At 40.5% G+C, this 20106-nt stretch overlaps 1 protein-coding gene across 1 annotated transcript in view; it reads left to right on the top strand.

The window, feature by feature from the left end:
- The window catches only part of LOC126284610 (brachyurin-like), a 200200-nt gene that overhangs the window by 14150 nt on the left and 165944 nt on the right, over positions 1-20106 (top strand). Inside the window, exon 2 of the mRNA XM_049983671.1 lies at positions 12130-12258. Within this exon, the coding sequence (XP_049839628.1) occupies positions 12130-12258 (129 nt within the window). The remainder of the gene's footprint in view (positions 1-12129; positions 12259-20106) is intronic.

The raw sequence follows: 20106 nt of genomic DNA, 5'->3' as shown, positions 1-20106 counted from the left end.
CTCCATGCTGTTGTATGCAGTTTTCTGCGTTTTTGGTTCCGTGAAAAATAGACTAGGATAAGAGTATTTCTTTAAGTTACTTTTGAAAGTTTTGTAAAAGTCCCTAGCATTGTTCTGTTTGAAGTTGGAGTCTATTCATGCTAGTTGGTGTTTTATGTATTGAACTTGGATCTTTTTAACGCCTTTTGAAGCTTGCTTTCGGGCTTCTTTTAGGGAGTTCCTATTTTTATCATTTTTGTTTGCATTCCAAATGTTCCAAGCTCGTTGTCTTGTTAGGATTAGTTTGTCACACTCATCATTCCACCAGGCATGTTTCCATTTTTTGGTAAGGAGAACGGTTTCTTCTGCTGTCTGCACTATATCTTTTTGAAGTTGTTCCTATGTTTTAGTTGTTTTCTTTTCCAAAAGTGTCCTGAAATTGTGTTCCTTGGTTAATTTCTGAGTGTCAAACTTTTTAGGTTGATATTCGCTCTTTCTTTTATATATTGGTCTAATTTTGAATTTAACGACAGATAGATAGTGATCTGAATCTAAACTTGCACTCTTAGCAACTTTGACATTGAGTATCTCTGATGCAGACAGTCTGGTTATAGCAACATGGTCAAGCTGTTTCTCCCCACAGACTGGATTCGGGGATATCCATGTAGTTTGTTTTCTAGGGAGTTTTTTGAAATATGTAGACTTTAGAACTATGTCATGTTCTCTGAATAAACTAATAAGTCTTTCTCTATTTGCATTGGTTCTTTCATGTGCAGGGAATTTGCCTACTATGGATTGGTTATGACGTTCTTTGCCGATTTGAGCATTAAAGTCTCCCAACAATATTATTGTGTTTTTGGATGAAATCTGGTCTAAGGCGTTTGACAGTTCCTACCAAAAAATTTCTGTTTGTTCTTTTTGTGTTCTGTTTTTCTCATTTGTTGGTGCATGTGAGTTTACGATGGTATACAGTTTGTTTACTGATTTGAAGGTTAATGTTGAAAGCCTTTCATTGACAGATTTAAATTCTACTATCGAGTTTAATATATTTTGGTTTACAATGAATCCGGTTCCAAACTGGTGTACATTCTTCATAACTCTTTTTCCTGGCTTCCCTTTGAAGATTCTGAATCCCTCTGAATCAAATGAATGTTCATCAGTATACCTTGTTTCTTGGAGTGCAGTTATCATTATATTTTTCTGTTTTATAAAATTTATTAACGTTTTAAGTTTTCCTGTTTTTAGAAGTTAGTTTACGTTGAACGTTGCCAAGTAGTTTATATTTTTGTGTTTAATTTTATTTGTTGCTTGCTTAAGGCAGGTTTCAGGATGCTCCGACTCATCCTTCGCACATTGCTGTAGGCCCCCAGAATCCGAATGCCTACTTTTAATTTCCTTAGAAATTGGAGATTGGTTACTCCCTGGGGTAAAATCTCTTACAAGGTGCGTACCCATTGTTGATTGTTTGTTGGGTTAGGGGAACAAGTCCCCTAAGGATTCTACTCGAGGTTATTAGCTCCGAGGAATGGTTTTCAGCCGCACCACTGGTGGACAGACGCTGACCACCCAGCCGCTGGTTTCAAGACAGACGCCAAGTGGATTTCTTTTCTTTGGTTGCCTCTTCCGCTAGTTCCGCAGTACCGAGAACTATTCCCTCCGCCTACACTACCGTTCAGGTCTTCACTGTAGTCCTAACAAGGAGCCCTTACAAGGTGCTATCACCCGGGCCAGTTGAACCTTGGTTTTTTAACGAGGTTATTACTCCTCCCCCTCCTCCTTCCTCACCTCTTGTATGGTGAGGCCCCTGGCTTGGAACCAGCGTAGCGGAGTTTATTTCTTTTTTATTTTTGTTTTAACACAATATTAAAACTAAGTTATCATATGCTCAGAAATTATAGGTGCAACAAACTTGGTATATTCATGTAATATTTGTAGTAAACAATTAGAATTATCTTCGTTCCGGATGATCGAGAAGTAGTCCAGTTCAGAGTTTCTTGAAAAGGGGAATCCCTACGGCATAGGTAACCCCCTTTCTTATGCTCGCCAGCTTGGCCGCTTTCAACTCCACAGAAAGTAACATGTCCTCACTATAATAAAAGAGAGGGCAGAGAAGTGATAATAAGTACGGCAGTCACTGGAACTACTGAATTCTGTCCGCAGTTATGAAGCAGCATAAGAGTGTTACTACACAGGACAAGGGGATAAGCATATTATGTCATTAAAATGCGTTGTATGGCAATCTTGGGACATAATTGCCACATAACACTACGAAATACATACTCCAAGTAAATAACGTTTGAGGTCCCTAACTACTACAACTATGAAACATTCTCATGCATACATGAAGAAAAACCAAACATCTTACTTGCTAACAACCATACAAACCGTAAGACAATGCTATACAATGACTCTCACAAATTCATGTTAAGAACTACTTACAGATTTAAGAAACCACTTGTGTCCTATGTGTTTGTTTATTCATAAAACGATTTTCCATCCTAATACGGATATAAATCTCGTATTTTTCCAAAACCAGGAAAGCAGATAATAGGTATGTGCAATCTCAAACAATCTTCCCCACAAGACGTCCATGTTGTTTATGAGTTTTGAAGGAATGGAAACCTTAGGGTGGTTTTAAAATAGGACTAAGTCACCAGCGATATTGACTCGAAGTTGAGCAACTTCTTTGTCAAAATAGGAATTCCTCTGGTTTGCTTTTGTGAGTAAATTTATGAAAGTTTGTCGTGGCTATCTCACACTATCTTAGAAATCGGTCTATACAATTCATTATTCTCTGGCTGGTAAATTAATAACTCATGGTACGCATATCCCGTAGATGTGTTAGCCAAATTGTTGTCTATCAACTCAAAGGGTTCCAAAAATCTGTCCAGTTATTTTGTATGTGTTCTCACGTCATGTAAGTATACACGAACTATTTTGGGTATCAAAAACATAATGCTACAGAACTTCCTTCAGGGTGATACCTCGAAGTAAGTATTTATTTAATTCCATTTTGCCAGAGAAATTATTTTAAATTGTTGTGTGTAAATACTGTGCCTATGTTAGGGAGTAGCACCTGTACCATGTTAGCTCTTACTAGGTAGTTGGTCTGAAAGCCCCAAATAATTGACACACTAGTGGCATTCCAGGCAGCGTACAGGAGCAAATACTTAGCGAAATACTGAACATTGCTACCGTTTAGTGTCTACCAACTTTTGAATGGGGGAGAGGACCATAGGTGTGAATGGCATAAAGGTGTGTTGGTTTATATGGAACAACAGGATGCAATACTTCCTTTTGGAATTTGACTAATGAAGCACATCTGAATCGTTTACTGAACCCTGCGTCTCATATTGGGGAAGTAATAACACTCATTAAGTTCGTTTGCATATTTTAACATTCCAAAATGACGCTACATGACGTGCGTGTGATAAACCAGTCTTTCTGTTGCTTCGTGTAATATGCATACTCACCATAGCTCTTCTTCAACAGTATGAAACATTTTTCTCCAGCAGATAGTGGGATACGAGATACTCAAGATTTCCACCTACAAAATTTTGTTGTATGCCGTACCAAATAGGATCATCATCTTGCAGATCTCTCATATTTCTGCAATGGCAGAGAAAATGTCAATAGTGGATGGCAACTTTCATCACTAACACCAGGAATTAGTTTTCCTGGTCTATGTATGATTTGAAATCTTTCAATCCTTGTGGAAGATGCAACAATGTGACCACAACCACATTGTTTGTACCATCTGACAGACAGGATCTTGAGGTCATGTTCTTGAAGTGACATTGACCATCATGTTCCGTGCGACTGTACAAGTCTACAATTAAGCAGAAAGTTTGAGACTTTGTAATCATTGTAAAATTTTGTGTGGCATCCAGCTAGATAATAATGGGACTGCTTAAACACTGCGAATGTCTCTAGCTCAGTCATTGAGTAAGCATACTCACAGGTTTTAAAAATGCATGATGTATGAATGACGATTGGTTTTTGCACTTGACTTTCAATAACACAAAGTACTTTTGCCCAAGCGAGAGAACGTTTATCTTTTTACTTCGGATGCTGCCTAGCAGTGGCTTTTGTGAACGTATACCTGAGGAAGGTTAGTTGAGACAGACAAATATTTTGAACACTCCATTTACCGTTTGACCAGCGCGCACTCAATAATATTCTAAACATGTTTGCATTCTCTCTTACACCATAATAATAATATGTTGAATTACACTTCTTTAAAATGGTGGTTAAATATACGAAATGGAATTTTACTGAGAAACATCTAGATTAATGCCTTATTGAAGCAGAGCTGATCTGTGGCAATGTCCACGTGTGTGTTGAGATGAAGTTATCTGCAATTCCGAAGAGAAGAAGCTGTACATTGATATCTTGTTAACAGATTGCAGGAGGCAACATACACTCTAAGGGAAAAAAAGGAAGAGGCGATGCACCACAAAACAGTTATGTAAACCAGTCACAAACTGATATTCTTACGTGTCGCTACGGAAAATGCAAAATTGTAAACTTCGATGGCTGATGGATTAATATTTGATTGCTGCAGCGCAATTTCACTGCTCACGTGGCGAGGATAGTAAACAGAGGACCTATCGGTACTAGGGCATAAAGTCTTTGAGAATTTCATTCCGCGTACTCTGTTGGACAGTAACTATATCTCGGAGACAGTAGCGTAAACAGCATATGGAGATGTCAGCAATTTGGGAGAGTATGTGTAATTGGGCTCAAAGAAGCCAGTTGGAGTATCCGTGGTATCACTCGACATTTTAATAGGAGCGATGCCACTATTCGGCAATGTTGGTAGGAATGGGTGAGTCATGACTGAACACAGCGTCAACAAGGAAGTGGTCGAGCAAGAACCACAATGGAGCGTGAGGACCCAGCAGTCGTGAGAGAGACAGAGCCCAATAGCAGTTGATCAGACGTGCAATTGATGCTTCACTGACCACAAGAACTATTAAAAGAAGCTCACGAAACATGGGCTGAGTCCATGGAATCCACTGAGCCAACGACTATTGACCTTTGTACACCAACAACCCCGTTTTCAGTAGCGTCGGGCACATTCGGCCTGAAATCTCATTGACTGAAGTAGAATTGTCTTCAGTGACGAGTTACACTTCGAACTGAGCCCCGTTGACGAGCCAAGACGTGTCTGGAGGCTCCCCATACAGTGATGGGATACCTTCCCTGCTGTCGCTTACTATATGGCACGAGAATCAGGGGTACCACTTCAATATATAGCAGGAATCCTTTGGTTGTCACCCGCAGCAACTTTACAACACAGCGCTACGTCGATAATATTCAATGTCCTCTTTTGTTGGCTTTCATGGTAAGCCATCCTGAGCTTACATTTCAGCAAGATAATGCTCGCCCACACTCAATGAGAATTTCTAGTGCTTGTCTTTGTCCTTGGTAAACCATACCTTGACCAGCAAGGTCGCCTGATCTCTAACCAACTGAGCAAATTTGGAGTCTTATGAGTGGAGCCCTCGAACGAGCTAAGAATTTCGAAGCTCTAAGTCGTCAATTGGACATAATTCAGCACGATATCATTCAGGAGAACATCCAATATCCTTATCAATCTATGTCTAGCCGAATAACTATTTCGCATATGGGCCAGAGGTGGACCAACATGTTACTGACTTGCTCAAATTTGTGAAGCTTTTTCTCCTGAATAAATCATCCGCTTCTGAAACTGTAATCGTATATTTGTCTATCCTCATGCGTCACATTTACTGATTTTTGTCCCATTCGGATAAAGCCTTCGTAGTGCCTCGTTTTCTTGCGTTAAAGTGTGTTTATATACACTGAGGGAAAAAATTTGTGCACCCTTTTAGATTGGTATGCCCAGTTTGCGTAAGGTTGCCTGGGAGCGGGAGAACCAGGCCAAATAAGGATTGAACATAATTCGTATGAAGATTTTTATTAACACTTGCTAGCAAAACCATTTAATTAATCAGACCCCAGGACCTAAACAATTAAGACTAAACTACTAAATTAAATAAAATTACTTAAAACAATTACTGATAATCGATCAACAATTTACCAAATGTTTCATTCATATCAAATAACAAAAGGTGACAGTGTTAATACTTGCTCTCAAGTCTGCAAATGCCATTCATGGGCACATGAAATACGAAAATTTAAGTTAACAACAACTGTTATCGTGTTTCCAAAAATATACAAATCTTGTGTGCCATTGCCTACTATTGTTGAAATATTTAAAGCAAATTTTAATAAGAAAAGCAATATAACACTTCAGCAATTGAAATTACGTAACACTCTCTTCAAAGGTTCTGGAAAAATAGTCTTCAAATAGGTATCCCACCAAAATATTTTGAATGTGTTTTGACTAAAATACCTTGAGGTTTACCTAAAAAGGAGTTCATTAAAAGGAAGGAAAAAAGCAACATTAAAAGCTGCTCACTATGAAACCACGACATGTCGGGCAGTGTGGTCCAGACAAACGGATCCGAAATTGTATAGGGCAGATCCAATAAGCTGCTCATCACACTCCTCCTTTCCTAAGCAACCAGTGGGAACATGCCCCACGGCACAAACTTACAATGATAGCCTGATGAACAGAGAAACAATTTTTAAGTAAAACGAGTCATCAGATTACACGCTAACATCGTAGACAATCATTTGTGAAAAAACACTACAAGATGAGGAGGTAACTGGCCAAGGCTACTACTCCCACTTACACGTGATAGTAATGAAGTCCAGCGGCCAATTGAGATTCAGCTTCAAATCACGCCACTAGGCAGAAACAGTAAATATTTAACAGTCACCTGGGATTATAAACATGGGTGGAAGGAAGACGTCACCGTTTGGCTTCTGAGCCTCACCTACGTATACACAAGCTTGCCTTGGAAGTATAGACGACAAAAATACAAGTAGCCAGATTTGCTCCAGTGAGGCGCGTAAGCTTGTGGGCTCCAAATAACTAATAAGGGGAAGACGCGATGTATGGAACTCGGATTTGCTGCAAACTTCGTACACTCTTAGTACTCCATTAGGACAACAAAACGTGTAAGCAGTAGCGCGCACTTCTCAAGCGTTACTGAGAAAATCGCAAGATAATTTCAGTCGGCAAATATATATCTGTGCGTGGCAATCATACATGTCGCCATCATCAGGTGAACTGACGGACTGAGCTCCTGTGAACGTGCCGGCACGGAGATCCCTACACTGTGGCTGCTCAGAGGGAACTGGGTTCGGTCGCGGCGGCGGCCGATTTGAATACCCTCCGCCCGCGGCGCGCTCCTTCTGCCGTCCGCGCCCAGCGCCCGGTCGCGCTGTGGAACAGATTGCGACAGCGTCTGAGATGACGTCGGTATGATTGTGGGCGTCACAACTATACGTTTGCTCGATTTACTCTTGATTAACCCAATCGCTGGTTCCCAAGCCTTGCTAAGATTATTGAGCATATCTGGGATGCCTTGCAACGTGATGTTCTGGAGATATCTCCACCCGGTCGTACTCTTACGGATTTTTTGTACTGTACTTCAGGATACATGGTGTCAATTCCATCCAGTTCCACTTCAGACATTAGTCGAGTCCACGCCACTTCGTGTTGTGGCACATCTGAGTGCTCGCAGGGGCCCTACACGACATTAGTCAGGTGTACCAGTTTCTTTGGCACTTCAATGTATGTGTTGTTGTAGATACATGAACTGCCACTACTGCCCGTTTTTTTTTTGGTCATCAGTCTACTGACTGGTTTGATGCCGCACGCCACGAATTCCTTTCGTCTGCTAACCTCTTCATCTCAGAGTAGCACTTGCAACCTACGTCCTCTATTATTTGCTTGACGTATTCCAGTCTCTGTTTTCCTCTACAGGTCCCTCTAGTACCATGGAAGTCATTCCCTCATGTCTTAGCAGATGTCCTATCATTCTGTCCCCTCTCCTTATCAGTGTTTGCCACATATTCCTTTCCTCTCCGATTCTGCGTAGAACCTCCTCATTCCTTACCTTATCAGTCCACCTAATTTTGAACATTCGTCTATAGCACCACATCTCAAATGCTTCGATTCTCTTCTGTTCCGGTTTTCCCACAGTCCATGTTTCACTACCATAGAATGCTGTACTCCAGACGTACATCCTCAGAAATTTCTTCCTCAAATTGAGGCCGGTATTTGATATTAGTAGACTTCTCTTGGCCAGAAATGCCTTTTTTGCCATAGCGAGTCTGCTTTTGATGTCTTCCTTCCTCCGTCCGTCACTGGTTATTTTACTGCCTAGGTAGCAGAATTCCTTAACTTCATTGACTTTGTGACCATCAATCCTGATGTTAAGTTTCGCGCTGTTCTCATTTCTACTACTTCTCATTACTTTCGTCTTTCTCCGATTTACTCTCAAACCATACTGTTTACTCATTAGACTGTTCATTCCGTTCAGCAGATCATTTAATTCTTCTTCACTTTCACTCAGGATAGCAATGTCATCAGCGAATCGTGTCATTGATATCCTTTCACCTTGTATTTTAATTCCACTCCTGAATCTTTCTTTTATTTCCATCATTGCTTCCTCGATGTGCAGATTAAAGAGTAGGGGCGAAAAGTTACAGCCTTGTCTTACACCCTTCTTAATACGAGCACTTTGTTCTTGATGGTCCAATCTTATTACTCCCTCTTGATTGTTGTACATATTGTATATGACCCGTCTCTCCCTATAGCTTACCCCTACTTTTTTCAGAATCTCGAACAGCTTGCACCATTTTATATTGTTGAACGCTTTTTCCAGGTCGACAAATCCTATGAACGTGACTTGATTTTTCTTCAGCCTTGCTTCCATTATTATCCGTAACGTCAGAATTGCCTCTCTCGTGCCTTTACTTTTCCTAAAGCCAAACTTATCGTCACCTAGCGCATTCTCAATTTTCTTTACCATTCTTCTGTGTATTATTCTTGTAAGCAGCTTCGATGCATGAGCTGTTAAGCTGATTGTGCGACAATTCTCGCACTTGTCAGCTCTTGCCGTCTTCGGAATTGTGTTGATTATGCTTTTCCGAAAGTCAGATGGTATGTCGACAGACTCGTTTATTCTACACACCAACGTGAATAGTCGTTTTGTTGCCACTTCCCCTAATGATTTTAGAAATTCTGATGGAACGTTATCTATCCCTTCTGCCTTATTTGACCGTAGGTCCTCCAAAGCTCTTTTAAATTCCGATTCTAATACTGGATCCCCTATCTCTTCTAAATCGACTCCTGTTTCTTCTTCTATCACATCAGATAAATCTTCACCCTCATAGAGGCTTTCAATGTATTCTTTCCACCTATCTGCTCTCTCCTCTGCATTTAACAGTGGAATTCCCGTTGCACTCTTAATGTTACCACCGTTGCTTTTAACGTCACCAAAGGTTGTTTTGACTTTCCTGTATGCTGAGTCTGTTCTTCCGAGAATCATATCTTTTTCGATGTCTTCACATTTTTCCTGCAGCCATTTCGTCTTAGCTTCCCTGCACTTCCTATTTATTTCATTCCTCAGCGACTTGTATTTCTGTATTCCTGATTTTCCCGGAACATGTTTGTACTTCCTCCTTTCATCAATCAACTGAAGTATTTCTTCTGTTACCCATGGTTTCTTCACAGCTACCTTCTTTGTACCTATGTTTTCCTTCCCAACTTATGTGATGGCCCTTTTTTAGAGACGTCCATTCCTCTTCAACTGTGTTGCCTACTGCGCTATTCCTTATTGCTGTATCTATAGCGTTAGAGAACTTCAAACGTATCTCGTCATTCCTTAGAACTTCCGTATCCCACTTCTTAGCGTATTGATTCTTCCTGACTAATGTCTTGAACTTCAGCCTACTCTTCATCACTACTATGTTGTGATCTGAGTCTATATCTGCTCCTGGGTACGCCTTACATCCAGTATCTGATTTCTGAATCTCTGTCTGACCATGATGTAATCTAATTGAAATCTTCCCGTATCTCCCGGCCTTTTCCAAGTATACCTCCTCCTCTTGTGCTTCTTGAACAGGGTATTCGCTATTACTAGCTGAAACTTCTTACAGAACTCAATTAGTCTTTCTCCTCTTACATTCCTTGTCCCAAGCCCATATTCTCCTGTAACCTTTTCTTCTAGTCCTTACCCTACAACTGCATTCCAGTCGCCCATGACTATTAGATTTTCGTCCCCCTTTACATACTTCATTACTCTTTCAATATCCTCATACACTTTCTCTACCTGTTCATCTTTAGCTTGCGACGTCGGCACGTGTACCTGAACTATCGTTGTCGGTGTTGGTCTGCTGTCGATTCTGATTAGAACAACCCGGTCACTGAACTGTTCTCAATAACACACCCTTTGCCCTACCTTCCTATTCATAACGAATCCTACACCTGTTATACCATTTTCTGCTGCTGTTGATATTACCCGATACTCATCTGACCAGAAATCCTTGACTTCCTTCCACTTCACTTCACTGACCCCTACTATATCTAGATTGAGCCTTTGCATTTCCCTTTTCAGATTTCACAGACGTACGAAAATTTTCAGTAAGGGGCTAACTGCCCTTACGTCCGTTATTGTCCCGTTTGAATTTAAAAGCAAAATTGAGACCCTGAAAACAATAAGGGTCTAAAGGAAACCGTCTTAGATTATGAGATTGTAGCATGTGTGCATATGGCCTACAAATATTGATAAAACCAGTTTTATCTGTGCTGGAGATCTATGCCGTATATACCACCTACATTCACAAAAAGCTGTTTCCCTGATCTCTCTGATATTCGCTTTCATATGGTTCCAAAGCACAAAACATAATTTTGTGTCTGTGCGCTGCTCAGCTGTTATATACTTTAGTGTCTACATGAGCTGCGTGGTAGTATTTTGTAATTGGAGGTAGATTTTCTCCTCTGGTAGAATGTATCAAGTTATACCGAATACAAGGCTGGCTGAATCTTTTATAGTCTGTAAAATGAATACTGGGGAATTCAGAACCTTTTATAGTGTTCGCGGACACACAACTAAACCACAAGTTTCTATACATGGTAACAATATAAATTTTAGAAAGTTTACAGTGATGAAGATTCCAACAAGGTGACAAAAACTGCGGTTTAAAGTATACTTATTGGGGTCTTGGGAGGCCACTACTTTTTACAAGTCAAGCCGAGGGAGAACACAATTGGTCATTTCCTCACAGTTTGTAAATGTCTAGTGCTCAAATATGTATTTGGAAAGGAAATATTAACCTTGAAACACAGAGACTAAACAGAACTTCTAGATGTCATGCGTGAAGTGGTGGACAGTTTTACCTGACTTCAAGTCAAAGAATGTGCTTTGTTAAAAAGACGATAACAAGGACCATTAAGTATTGGAATAGGTCGTAATTGTTTGTGTCATGCATTTAGTATCTGTTTTTTATGTTTTTAGTCTAGTTTCAAACGTCAAAGGCAAACTATTGTCACTAGGTTATATGAGAAAACTTTTGTGAATGAATATTACTAACAGTATTCCTAAATATTAATTAAAATGTCATGATATTTTTAATTACAAATACTGGATGTTCAGACTTGGTGAAAAATAAAACGAAACATATGAGACTCATGTGTTTCCTACAAATTTCATTTTCACAAATTCTGAGTGCCCCAGTTGTTTTTTGTTTCTTGTTTCTTACAGTTCATACTTTGTTCTCTGCTCCCCTTGAATATAAGGTGTTAAATGTTTGCAGCTAAGTAGGTGGAATATGACCTTTTTGAAGCAGTATTTTCTAAGTTTGTCTAACTCTTGAAATGAAACCGCCGCGTGGAGTGGCCGCGCGGTTTGAGGCTCCATGTCACGGATTGCGCAGCCGCTCCTACCGGAAGTTCAAGTTCTACCTGGGGCATGTTCTTAGCATAAGTTAGTCTAAGTTAGTTTAAGTAATGTGTAAATCTAGGGACCGATGACCTCAGCAGTTTGGTCCCTCAGGAAAGTCACACAATTTGCAATGAAACCAGTGCAAATACAAACCATAGAACTTTTAATATAACCATTCCTTACAAACCTTATACATAATTTTTACATAAAATATACACATAAATAAATGTCTATCTTATAAACTAGCACAGAAAAAACACATTAATACAAAGTAACTGCACGCAGCTTGTGTGTGTTTAATATTGTGTTTTTTGACCTTCTGCAGATAGAAGCTGCAAACCGGGACGCCCCTTCATGAGAAAGTGTAACATCTGCTGGTGCACCTCTGATGGAACTCCTGGGGGCTGCACCAACTACAAGTGCCCCGATGATGTTGCAGCAGTCACAAGTTCCAGTAAGAGATCTATGTTTTTCAGATTGCGCTATTTGCATGTTAAATGAGTTCTCTTTGCAATCAATTTCTAACGTTATATACAATATGTTTTACCTTATAACTAATTTACTGTTGTTTCCTATTGACAACTGAATGTAGGAAGATATATAGCCACCGCTGCAGAAACAGATGGCACCTTTGCCTGGTAACGCAGTGATTTGCCTGTTTAGTTTGATTAATAATATCATCTTCATCCATTAAGGATTATTTTAAGGTGGTTCTGTTCGTTATATGATTGGGCTCTTATCCTCTATTATCAACACCAATTCAAATCCACTGTCAGCAAGTGAAATCAAGGGTTTTGTTTTGCCGGTTACATACACTCCTGGAAATGGAAAAAAGAACACATTGACACCGGTGTGTCAGACCCACCACACTTGCTCCGGACACTGCGAGAGGGCTGTATAAGCAATGATCACACGCACGGCACAGCGGACACTCCAGGAACCGCGGTGTTGGCCGTCGAATGGCGCTAGCTGCGCAGCATTTGTGCACCGCCGCCGTCAGTGTCAGCCAGTTTGCCGTGGCATACGGAGCTCCATCGCAGTCTTTAACACTGGTAGCATGCCGCGACAGCATGGACGTGAACCGGATGCACGCCAAGACCGTAGGATCCTACGCAGTGCCGTACGGGACCGCACCGCCACTTCCCAGCAAATTAGGGACACTGTTGCTCCTGGGGTATCGGCGAGGACCATTCGCAACCGTCTCCATGAAGCTGGGCTACGGTCCCGCACACCGTTAGGCCGTCTTCCGCTCACGCCCCAACATCGTGCAGCCCGCCTCCAGTGGTGTCGCGACAGGCGTGAATGGAGGGACGAATGGAGACGTGTCGTCTTCAGCGATGAGAGTCGCTTCTGCCTTGGTGCCAATGATGATCGTAAGCGTGTTTGGCGCCGTGCAGGTGAGCGCCACAATCAGGACTGCATACGACCGAGGCACACAGGGCCAACACCCGGCATCATGGTGTGGGGAGCGATCTCCTACACTGGCCGTACACCTCTGGTGATCGTCGAGGGGACACTGAATAGTGCACGGTACATCCAAACCATCATCGAACCCATCGTTCTACCATTCCTAGACCGGCAAGGGAACTTGCTGTTCCAACAGGACAATGCACGTCCGCATGTATCCCGTGCCACCCAACGTGCTCTAGAAGGTGTAAGTCAACTACCCTGGCCAGCAAGATCTCCGGATGTGTCCCCCATTGAGCATGTTTGTGACTGGATGAAGCGTCGTCTCACGCGGTCTGCACGTCCAGCACGAACGCTGGTCCAACTGAGGCGCCAGGTGGAAATGGCATGGCAAGCCGTTCCACAGGACTACATCCAGCATCTCTACGATCGTCTCCATGGGAGAATAGCAGCCTGCATTGCTGCGAAAGGTGGATATACACTGTACTAGTGCCGACATTGTGCATGCTCTGTTGCCTGTGTCTATGTGCCTGTGGTTCTGTCAGTGTGATCATGTGATGTATCTGACCCCAGGAATGTGTCAATAAAGTTTCCCCTTCCTGGGACAATGAATTCAAGGTGTTCTTATTTCAATTTCCAGGAGTGTATATACATGTCAAAGAATTTTAAAGTCTGACGTGTGCTGAAGCAAAATCCTTTGCAGCGCCACTAGATAATGGTCCAACGGCCGAAACTGAAACTGTCCAATAAATAATTTCTATAATCAAATGCAAACCTGATGCCCTTTAAGAAAAGTGAAATCACTGTTGCACCCTTGGGGTACTAAATAACAAAGCCTTGCCCCCTCTAGAAGGGCCCTGAGGATGAGATTCCAATGCCTCGGTCTCGAGTGCAAGTGAATGAATTTCCATACAACACTTCTCTGTTGTCGGAAAAACGGATGATGAGACAGTGCTTTTTAGTAAATTATTTATTCACAATCGGTTTCGGTCATAGACCGTCTTCGCAGTGCTATACATACAAACAAAACAAAAGAGAAAGCTACAAACATCGAATCAAAATACATTTTCCAATGAATAACGCATTCCAAAGCTTCAGATACTTACGAAAAATTCTTTTTACAGTGACAACATCACTTGAGATTCATGATGTCTTTAGATATGAATGAATAACTTGGTCAATCCAAACGCGTAAGAAACATTTAGCACAGGTCTTCAATACTATACCAATGACTCAGTCAACGACAAGTGAAATACTAGCAGTCGAGCATACAAGTGTGAACAAATAAGTCACAAAGCAAAGCCAAAACTCATACGACCAAAGGCAATACAAACACAAAACAGGAAGGAACACAATGTCGTAACTTAAGAAGTACAAGACAGTGAAAAATTGCTATGATGAACACGAAGATTTTATATAAATACGTAACATTATTTTCTTTCCTCCACGCACAAACACTGTAGGAAATATCAAATGCCCAAACACAGCCAAGTAACATAAAACATCATCTACTTGAAACTGAATTACATTTCGAATGCGCAATGAGTTTAATAAACAGAACCAAACTTCTATATTAAGACATAAAATAATTACATATAGACACCTGTATCGAAAATAAACGCGTAAGTCCTTATACATTCTTGCAGTGAAGTATAACAAATCAAAATCATTAAGAAAAATGAATAAGCTATGTTTACCATGTCTCCTTTTCTACCTATACTAATATATGCCGCAGATAAGAAAGCATCAAAAATTGTGGTTGTTGTGATCTTCAGTCCAGAGACTGGTTTTATTCAGCTCTCCATGCTACTCTATCCTGTGGAAGCCTCGTCATCTCCGAATAACTACTTCAACCTACATCCTTCTGAATATACTTGGTGTATTCATCTCTTGGTCTCCCTCTACGATTTTTACCCTCCACGCCTCCCTCCAGTACTAAATTGGTGATCCCTTGATGCCCCAGGACGTGTCCTACCAACCAGTCCCTTCTTCACGTCAAGTTGTACCAAATTCGTCTTCTCTCCAGCCCTCTTCCGAAACTCCTCATTACTTACGCGATCAACCCATCTAATCTTCAGCATTCTTCTATAGCACCACGTTTCAAAAGCTTCTATTCTCTTGTTGTCTAAACTATTTGTCGTCCATGTTTTACTTTCATACGTGGCTACACTCCATACAAATACTTTCAGAAATGACTTCCTCACATTTAAATCTATACCCGATCTTGACAAAATTCTCGTCTTCAGAAACGCTCTCCTTGCCATAGTCAATCTACATTTTATATCCTCTCTACATCAGTTATTTTTCTCCCCAAATAGCAAAACTCATCGACTACTTTAAGTTTCTCATTTCCTAATATAATTTTCTCAGCATCACCGAATTTAATTAGACCATATTCCATTACACTCGTTTTGCTTTTTTTTATGTGCATCTTATACTCTCCTTTCAAGAAGCTGTCCATTCCGTGAAACTGCTCTTTCAGGTCCTTTGCTGTCTCTGACAGAATTACGATGTCGTCGGCAAACCTCAAAGTTTTTTATCTCAAGTTATGGAACCTACACTCATACAGGTAACAGTGCTCAACAGATGTAGTACATGTGATAAGTAGAAACTGTAGATCCAGTCTGACAAAAGAATCAGTAGTCATAACATCACATCGTGATTGCTTAAAACACGAAACCAAATTATACAACATGCAATCAAGTCTTAGGTATAATGAGAGGACTATTGTTACTCATCCCTCCTCCCAACCTTTGATACACCTTGGATCGTACTTGTATGCGAGATATACCATATTATTCATTCCCGTCTAAAGACATGTAATTTTGTCACTGGGAAAGAGAGAGAGAGAGAGAGAGAGAGAGAGAGAGAGAGAGAGAGAGAGAGAGAGAGAGAGAGAGAGAGTTGTAAGTATCAACCTTTTGTATTTCTTTGGACATTGCATTTTATTTCAGTGGTTATTGTTTTTTTGTTTTGGTTGATTTTTTGTTTTGCTTTGTTTGCATGTACAGCACTGTGAAGTTGGTCTGTAACCAAAATCGATTGTGAACAAATTATTGTCAAGGAAACACTGTGTCATCATGTTTTTCTAAGTATAACGATGCTGTTAATTGTTGTCTGAAATAAACTTAGATTTTTCTATTGGCGAGACTAGCGAACTAAATAAAAACAAAGTCGAAAAACTTAGAATTTCTGTAATACAATAGCTCCCTACTTAGCAATCATATGCAACCGCTCACCGATAGATCTGCACCTACCGATTGGAAAATTGCGCAGCTTGTACCAGTCTTTAAGAAGGGTAGTAGGAGTAATCCATCGTACTACAGACCTATATCATTGACGTTGGTTTGCAGTAGGGTTTTGGAGCATATATTGTATTAAAACAATTTGAACCACCTCGAAGGGAACGATCTATTGATACGTAATCAGCGTGGTTTCAGAAAACATCGTTCTTGTGCAAAGCTGATAGCTCTTTATTAGCACGAAGTAATGGCCGCTATCGACAGGGGATCTCAAGTTCATTCTGTATTTCCAGATTTCCGGAAAGCTTTTGACACCGTTCCTCACAAGCGACTACTAATCAAGCTGCGGGCGTATGGGGTAACGTCTCAGTTGTGCGACTGGATTCGTGATTTCCTGTCAGGAAGGTCGCAGTTCGTAGTAATAGACCGCAAATCATCGAGTAAAACTGAAGTGATATCAGGTGTTCCCCAGGGAAGCGTCCTGGGACCTCTGCTGTTCCTGATCCAAATAAATGACCTGGGTGACAATCTGAGCAGTCCTTTCAGGTTGTTCGCAGATGATGCTGTAATTTACCGTCTAGTAAGGTCATCGGAAGACCAGTACCAGTTGCAAATCGATTTAGAAAAGATTGATGTATGGTGTGGCAGGTGGAAGTTGACGCTAAATAACGAAAAGTGTGAGGTGATCCACATGAGTTCCAAAAGAAATCCGTTGGAATGCGATTACTCGATAAATAGTACAATTCTCAAAGCTGTCAATTCAACTAAGTATCTGGGTGTTAAAATTACGAACAACTTCAGTTGGAAAGACCACATAGATAATATTGTGGGTAAGGCGAGCCATAAGTTGTGTTTCATTGGCAGGACACTTAGAAGATGCAACAAGTCCACTACAGAGACAGCTTACACAACATTCGTTCGTCCTCTGTTGGAATATTGCTGTGCGGTGTGGGATCCTTACCAGGTGGGATTGATGGAGGACATCGAAAGGGTGCAAAAAAGGGCAGCTTGTTTTGTGTTATCACGTAATAAGGGAGAGAGTGTGGCAGATATGATAAGCGAGTTGGGATGGAAGTCATTAAAGCAAAGACGTTTTTCGTAACGGCGAGATCTATTTACAAAATTTCAGTCACCAACTTTCTCTTCCGAATGCGAAAATATTTTGTTGAGCTAACCTACATAGGTAGGAACGATCATCAAAATAAAAAAAGAGAAATCAGAGCTCGAACAGAAAGATTTAGTTGTTCGTTCGTCCCGCGCGCTCTTCGGGAGTGGAATGGTAGAGAGGTAGCATGATTGTGGTTCGATGAACCCTCTGCCAAGCACTTAAATGTGAATTGCAGAGTAATCATGTAGATGTGGATGTAGATGTGAATGAAATGCAGTGTTAGTATGTGGTGACACAAGTGCCAAAGCTTGGAGTTAACTGTAACAGTTAACCCTCGAATGGAGCTATGGATTCTTTGTATCATAAATAGTGTCTTGGGGTTCAAAAGAATACCGTTTTGTGTTAACCATAAAAAGTTATTTGCTTAACTTTCATCACAAATATTTATTCACAAATTTCATGTTTACATATTTTAGAATGCAAACAATATGTTGACATAAAAACCTGAAAATAGGTTACAATCGGGTAGCTAGTTTCTCTAGCCTTGCATAACAAAAAAAATGACACATAAAAATTCAAACTGGTTTATTGTATTACAAATAACATAAATTTTAATATATCGCTGTAAGATGAAGATACAAAATGTGAGACAGAGTGAATGAATTTCACATATCAATTGATGCACAACTTTTTACAGATGTTCAATATTCACACATTAAAATTATGAATGAACTTCACGTATGAATTCATACACAAATTTTCACAAATGTGGAAGTTCTGCTATTCACACACTTTAAACATCACTAAAAGACAGGTATGGCTAAGTGGAAGACTGTAGCAGGTACAATACTGACTGTTTTTTTTTTAACTAGCAGGAGGGACAAGTAGTACATCATCTCTTTTGTGAATCTGAAATGGATATTTGTTATTTTCGGAGAGGTTTTGTCAAAATTTGTGAAATAGTTATTCTTAATTGATTTGGTAGTCTGTCATTGATCAGTATTGCTTTGAGGTAGGATTCAACGAGCTATTTAGGTTGTATTTTAATGCACTCAGGTCGGGAAATAGGTATGTACTTCATGCAGGATGTTTTTGTTTCATAAAAGCTACCACCGATATGTTAAAAAAATGGCTCTGAGCTCTATGGGACTCAACATCTGAGGTCATCAGTCCCCTAGAACCTAACTAACCTAAGTACATCACACACATCCATGCCCGAGGAAGGATTCGAACCTGCGACCGTAGCGGTCTCGCGGTTCCAGCCTGAAGCGCCTATAACAGCTCGGCCTGTCCGGCTTGCCTATATGTTCCAAATTGCATAAGAAAGCAAGAGGCCATCTGCGTGGTGGTCTGCTTGTACTGTCGTCAAGAGGATCTACTACAACTTTTGTGCTGCTTTAAAAGGAAATTATTTCTGGTTTGGTTTTCCTGTTTTGAAATGTTTTCTTTTAGACTAATGCATACCGGAAATTAACGTGAAAGATTTTCCTTTTTTAGGGACATAAGAAATAAATGTTCTGTCATTAGTGGAGCCGTAAAGTGATGAACCTTCCACATGCCTCTTTAGACTGCAGGAATACAGGAGTAATTTCCTTTTTATTTCTTTCTCAGTGTAGCAAAATAAGTTTCAATTCGGAAAGCAATTCAACAGAGTCAAACTAATTGTTACCTGTAATGTTACAGTATGTACCGTAAACGGGCTGCCCTAGTCTCAGGACAGATTAAGTAAGTTTCTGAAATTTCTTTCCTTCTGGTGTCAAGTCAATGCCAACACTGTCACTTCCTATCTATAAATAGGCAATCAGAAGGTACTTTGTTTGATCATCAGCTAAAGAAATTATTTTGAGCCCTTATGTCGCTGGTTTACAAGCCATATAAACCATTGATATGCATCTGTCACGAAAACCAAGTAGCATTTCATGGACACACACACACACACACACACACACACACACACACACACACACACACATACAGGAACGTATGCTATAACATTGCTGAGGATTGTGAACCACTCATCTAAAAATAAAAGAAATCGTTGTTGCAGGGTATTTTCCTTTCTGTTGTCCCTGCTGGTCACATCATCAAATCTTAGGCAGTGACGCAATATCAGCGCAGAAAATATCTTTTCCGGTGCCGCCTGCTGCAAGCATGAACTGTAAATTTCCATGAATAGATTTGGAAGTGACACTAAAATGTAATAATCCAAATAGTGCTCTAAGTTCATAACATTTTCGTCTCATAGTTCCATGCGCTGCTAATCAGAAAAATTTGATCACTATGAAGATATTTTCACATTAGTAGGAATTACAATTTCTTCTAACACATCTGTGCCAAACGAACACTCGCACGGTTCCCGTGGATTGCACTAGTCTCCCAGTGTGCTTCTAGGGGCATTCAGTGTACGAACTTCCATTGTCAAGTTGCGGGCTGGTGTTCTCACACTTCTACAAGATTCAGTAGAGGACTACGTATACCTATATTTGCCCCCTATCTGTGTTCATTTCACTTTTCATTGTCTAGTTCACGAGTCAGGGCTTTTTTC

This window comes from Schistocerca gregaria, chromosome 8 (genome assembly GCF_023897955.1).
Source record: "Schistocerca gregaria isolate iqSchGreg1 chromosome 8, iqSchGreg1.2, whole genome shotgun sequence".
Taxonomy (NCBI): domain Eukaryota; kingdom Metazoa; phylum Arthropoda; class Insecta; order Orthoptera; family Acrididae; genus Schistocerca; species Schistocerca gregaria.
The sequence above is the reverse complement of the archived record's forward strand: the minus strand, read 5'-3'. Positions and strand labels throughout refer to the sequence as shown.